At 36.8% G+C, this 6,000-nt stretch overlaps 2 protein-coding genes across 2 annotated transcripts in view; one reads left to right on the top strand and one right to left on the bottom strand.

Annotated features, from left to right (window-relative positions):
* On the top strand, positions 1–2,633 carry LOC137408697 (uncharacterized). Its single transcript, XM_068095274.1, has 2 exons — positions 1–494; positions 2,238–2,633. Exons 1-2 carry the CDS (start codon positions 1–3, stop codon positions 2,587–2,589), a joined length of 846 nt encoding a protein of 281 aa, XP_067951375.1. The 3' UTR covers positions 2,590–2,633.
* Positions 2,634–3,024: 391 nt separating this feature from the next.
* The window catches only part of LOC137408052 (breast cancer type 2 susceptibility protein-like), a 58,232-nt gene continuing 55,256 nt past the window's right edge, over positions 3,025–6,000 (bottom strand). Inside the window, exons 26-28 of the mRNA XM_068094441.1 lie at positions 5,814–5,910; positions 3,687–3,816; positions 3,025–3,473 (exon numbers count right to left, since the gene is read on the bottom strand). Of these exons, the coding sequence (XP_067950542.1) occupies positions 3,365–3,473; positions 3,687–3,816; positions 5,814–5,910 (336 nt within the window). The 3' untranslated portion in view covers positions 3,025–3,364. The remainder of the gene's footprint in view (positions 3,474–3,686; positions 3,817–5,813; positions 5,911–6,000) is intronic.

The following is a 6,000-nucleotide window of genomic DNA, read 5'->3' as shown; positions in this document are numbered from 1 at the left end:
ATGAAAGGAGTGAAGGTAATAGCAATATCTCTACTAGCAGTCCTATTTATAACTCACAAACTGCTGTTACCACTTATAATCAGCTACTACGAGGAAGACTGTTATATGTCAAAGACAAAGTATGGCGCCTACCGTCTGTTCTTCCAACGAATAGTAACATTATATGACCAGCTAGAACAGGTATACTGGGTTGATAGTGGCCTCTTGCTGGGCTACTACAGGCTTAAAGATATGCTACCATATGATGGAGATATAGATATCAACAGGATACATGTACCATCAAAAGAAGCGAAGTTTGACAAACGCTTTCAAGCAGGAATGAGAGCATTCCCAGAGACATATGGAAATGCTATGATAGCTAAGATGAATTTTACGGACAGTTCAGGGAGGCGTACAGAGCTTACCGCTGACTTGTTTAGATACCAGATTGAAGTGATCAATGGGCATAAAGTGGTAGTAAACTATTGGAATCAACATATTACAAACACATCCAAGTGAGTATCAATCAGGTTTATATTTGTTAAGGCTTATGTTAAACTATTTTCATATTAGGTTTGTTGAAGTGATGCAATGAATGAAAGACTACTTCATTCACGCAGTGTGATGATAGTCAATATCTGCAAGTTTCTATATGCATTCCCCAGACACAGTAGTTGTATGCATTATGTTTGTTTTCAAAATTCTTCAGCATACTTTCAAAATTATCCAGCTACGTGTGGTAAGAATAAGCAATTACAATATAGTTCATTAAAAGAGCTATTTTGATCGTTTACAAAGTCTATGTACTTCACGAAACTTTCAGCGATTCATGGCCGATAGTTTGCTAGCACGTAGTTTCAGATGATTTGAACAAAAACTTAAATTGTTTTTGGCATTCTCTCCACTAAAACCAGATTCGACAAGTGATGATGTTAGAAACAAATTCCACATTGTTCATTAGTAGGGCCTATACCTAGCTTTTTACAATTTATAGTCAATGTGAAAACTTGTGAAAACAATCTCACTAAGCATTTAAGCCTGGTTTCCATATGACAGCGCAAAGATCGTGCGCAATGCATTTCTTGGGCTGCGATGCAGTGTTTCCACATCGCGCGTAGGCGCCCATGCTTGCATTAGACAGGGTGGGTAATTTCCTTACTTTTTCGTAGGAGAGACTGATTTCTTCGGAAAAACAGCCCACCGTTGCAACATTACGTTGTCATATAAAAACCAGGCTTACTATTTCGTACGGGAGACTGATTTCTTCAGAAAACAGCCCTCCGTTTGAATTGTGGGATAGGTTGAAAAGGTCGAGCGTTGTATTGTGGGATATATCATCGCGCGCACCCGTCGCAAGAATCCATTCTGTTGGATCCTTGCGATCAGCGTACGCACATCGCGCGATCGTCGTGCATTGACGTTTCCATATCACAGCCGGCCTACGCGCGATGTCGTGCGCCTTGCGCTGTCATATGGAAACCAGGCTTTACCAGGCAACCTACTATTGCTAGCAAGTATAGACTCGACAATGTTTTGAATGAAAGCAACCCTGGTTAAGCTGTAGACAGTCGGTGGCCAAAAACAAAACATGACAGAATTGCAATAGTATGTTATTTATTTTGCGAGAAGAATTTATGAGAGATGCGTAGCTTTTCTAAAAATTTCAGTTAATGTTCCCTAGACTAAAACATCTAAAAATATATTCTTGAAAGCCAACATCTCCTCATGCCGTACAAAACAATTTTAAACAACAATAACCCAGAAGATCCGGTGGTGTATTTGAAGATTAAGCTGTGGTTTTCAGTTCGGTAAGGTATTTTTGGAAGCTGTTCATGCAATTATGATGAAAGAGCTATTTTACACAAATCACAAGTGCTGGAACAAGCAAAAGTGATAGAGCTATCATGGCCAGTCAGGTGTCAAAACCCGATGAAAAATCAAATCTATAACATTATTTGCTTTCAAAGCATTGTTGAGCCAATTTGTAAGATACAATGTAAACCAAATTGTTACAAGCAAAATAATTGTTCCAACTTTTGACAACACCATCTGCAGAAGTGTTGTTTTAATTTCCTGATTCTTTTCAGCAATCATTCAACATGGCTCGGAGTATCCACTCACCACTTTTCAAAGCATTTTTTCGCATTTTTATGATCACCCTTTTACATCATAGATTATGCATTCAAAAGATTCAACCACTAGGAATGTCTTGCAAAATTAATTCAGAAAGTATATCGAGAACTGCATTATCATTACAGATACCAGCTATTTGAAAAGCACTTTGAGAAACAGATTCCATATGAGGTTATCTTTCCATTGCAACGACTGGAATTTTTAGGAGTCACAGCGAGCTTCCCCAACAACATTGAAAGACTTCTTTCTATACGCTTTCCTACATATAAAGTCCCGCTGCCATATAAATGGAAATGCTATCTTCCCAAGGCAAATGCTATAGTGATTATTTTTCTCTTCGTAGCAGCTGTAGTAACAGCTTGGAAAGTGATGCCACTCCGAAAGCAACGACAATCACACAGAACTCGAATCGTCACATTGCCACGAAATAATTTGCTCAATATTGGTGCAAACCCGACTCATGCAACAATGTTTTAAATAATTTTTATTGAATGCTTTTTGTAGTTCATTATCATATTAAAATTAAAAGGGAAGTTGGAAGTCGAATGGAAGTCAATGAACTCGGAAATGTTTTACACAATGCATTATTTGGAATAACAAAACAACAACTTCAAAGTATTCATCTTTTGTTGACAGGGTCATACATACTTCCAGCTGCGTTGCCTTACACCCGAATTCCAAACATACCACCAAACATACCACCAAACATACCACCAAACATCCAATGGTCAACTGTCAAGTCCTGAGAATTAGCAAGATATTTTATTAATTTTTTTAGGCCATTTATTATTAGCTTGGAAAAACGCTTACGATTGTGTCTCATGGAACAAAAGGCATGCAGCTTGCACGCCTGGAAGTTGAACACTACTGCAACAATTTTAAGAAAACTGCTGGAAATTACCAGCGAGAAAAAATGCTGCAGATTGTTTATTTTGTAAAGTGCAACTGAAAATATTTACAAATTGAGCAGAAAATTTGGAGATTCTACTTGGCTTCAGCTTTAAAAGTGAGCAAGAGAAAAACAACTAAAGCGACAATCGCCTAATAAAATATATAACCAAACACCTGAGAGCACCAATAGCCACTATGAATGAGTCTACATATTAACAAACATAATTAATCCCAAATGTCTAAAAGAATGAATGACTAGTTCATAATAGTGTGAGGCAAGACTGCAGTGACTAGATATGGTAACACCACTGCCAAATGGGATTGGAGTTCTCAATTTGAGCAGGTGTTTGTAGGAAGTGCCTTAACTCTGAGAAAAGCATGCTAATAGCTGGCTGTCAGAGACTTCATCTTCACTTTCCTCTGGCGCTTGCTTCACCTTCGTCTTGGGGGCACAAGGGATAGCGGTAGAACTGAGTAAAAGATTGAGGTTCATATTTTATGAGTGTGATTCGAATCCCTTGGCTAGTTGAAAAGATTTGACAAAACAGAGAGGCCATTATTAGACATATTAATAGCTAAACATGTTTAACATCATTCCTTCAATATCATTCCTTGTTATCTCAGTACCTGTTAAGGCCTCTGGAAGATAAACATGATAAAAATCAACAAGAAATGATGCTTACCTTCTCTTTCTGATTGGACTTTGATATTGCCTCTCAAGAGCTCGTCTGCTTTTAGCACTTACTGTTAAACTTGGATAGAAGGAAGATTGCGAGCTGAGAGCTAGAGATAAGAAATCTTCTTTATGATTTCCTAGATGGAGAGACGCAAAACTTGAACAAGTAAACAACCTCAAACAGAGGCTAGGTGTCAATGAATGTCAAATATGTATGTCATTAAGATAAGTGGAGCTTGTCAAAGCGAGCATCGGTTTTTGTAGTTTTAAACAAACTGCAAAACTCTTTTATGGATTAGATGCAGACCGTTAAAAATGGGTACAGTTAGAATTCCCTATTTAGTCTTTATTGGTTCTAATACACCGTAAAACCTATAACAACAAATTGGTAACGAATTTGACAACTACTTCGGTAAATCATAAAATAATAATAAATAAATAAATCAAACAATTATTGGAGCAGCATAATTAAAAAAGAATGACAAAATATTGAAGGAAAATAAAATACTCATCTGTGCCTTTATTTAATCCACTCAAAATTCCGTTACAACTGTATATCAAGGTAGAATTATATCAAACTTATGTTGTCATAAACTATAAAATTAAGAGTCTAAAATCGGGTCATTTCGTTCTTACTCAGTAGGTCCATTCAGGACTGCTATTGGCCAGACAAATAGGCCTGAAGCGAGGACTGAAGATAAAATCATATAACAAGAATTGTGCAGCCACTTCATGAAATAAAAAGCTACGAAGCTCGTTGCAATGTTACATGTAAAATGGATGCAAATATAGTCAAAGTTGCTTTTTCTATTGTGAAGTCAAAATTCAACCTACTACCCAATGGTTTTTCTTTACTCCATCCCAAAAGTGCAGACAGACCAGCTAAATTGTGAAAGGCTATATGAATAGAGATACATAGGGAATACCACCTACTAATCCTAGCTAGCAATTTTAAATAAATTCAACTGTAATCTGACTGGGCCTTAGTGTGAATGCAAAAAGCAACTGCCCTACCATGAAAGTATATCAATCTAATTTAATCCCTGTATAATTTCTCATCTTGTCCAAGGAATTCAATAGCCATTATTACTAGTTACAGAGTTAATATCTCAACTCCTCAGTCATAAAAATATTTACCTAGGTTATACGAATGCTAAAGGGTGCACTAGCTTGTGCACTCTACCATACTGAGTATGTTAATAGGGAAGAAAACATGGCCAAACAGTATTGACTCACCATAACAGACAAGCTATCACTAGTGTTACACCTACGAATTTTTGACCTTCAAAGTTGTGGCTTTATTGGTAGGAATGAGGAGGACGTAATTACATGATATGCAAGAGTTCGCACAACTCCCAATTGTTCGTAGCTGACAAGTTTTTATCCTATGAAGAAATTGTCGCACAACTCGGCGTTTTTCTATATTAGCCTGTTGCACTTTTAGATACAGCTGGGTACATTTGAATCACGGCTGACACTATTAAAATGAGTTTAAGGTCAAATGTCAACGCTAAAACATGTGGGAAATACTTCTTTAAAATTCAGAGTTAATATTTTTCATTTTGGAGATAATATTTTTAAAACATGTGCTTTTAAAACAGAGTTGCATAGGGATGCTGTAAGGATGTCATAAATGAAGACGATAAATATCCAACCTCTGATCGTAAAGATTTATGCAATAATACGAATGTTGATGTTTACATCCTATGCAGTACTTCATTGTTGATACGATATTTTCAAAAAAACCCCCATTGAATCTGAGGTTTGAATCGCTTTGAAGAGTAAAATATGTGACGTTTGAAAACATTTACATGCTACGAAGATGAAAAACATTACAAAAATTTGTAGCATGTAACACTGGTGTATGAGTGGATCACATCACGAGAATTTAGGTTATTAAGCAAATTTCTCCAAACTATGATTGTGTCAAGAAACACACGAAGGTCTATCAGCCTGCAGTGTTCACCATCTAATACACTAATATGACCTACTTGTGGCTAGGATAGATTACGCTAGCTGAACATTTCATGTAACAGCTGCGAACATTAGTTTTAAAGGAATAAAGCACTGAGCCAGCAAACAGGTACGCAGAAGTTAACTGTCATCTAACATACTCATACACGGTAAAACTCACCACATGAAATATCTGACTGCTTTTGAGTGCTAGTAGATGATCGAGCAAGTTGAAGCAAGCGATTCTGACAGTGCCTCACAAGTTCAAGCCTTTTCTTCTACAAAAGAAGTAACAGCAATGCATTCAGCCATCTACAGTATGCAGCTGATCAACAAGGTGCAATATGAAAATGTATAAATAACTAGCA

The sequence above is a fragment of the Watersipora subatra genome, chromosome 11, assembly GCF_963576615.1.
Source record: "Watersipora subatra chromosome 11, tzWatSuba1.1, whole genome shotgun sequence".
Classification (NCBI taxonomy): Eukaryota; Metazoa; Bryozoa; class Gymnolaemata; order Cheilostomatida; family Watersiporidae; genus Watersipora; species Watersipora subatra.
This window is presented reverse-complemented; position numbering and strand designations above follow the sequence as displayed.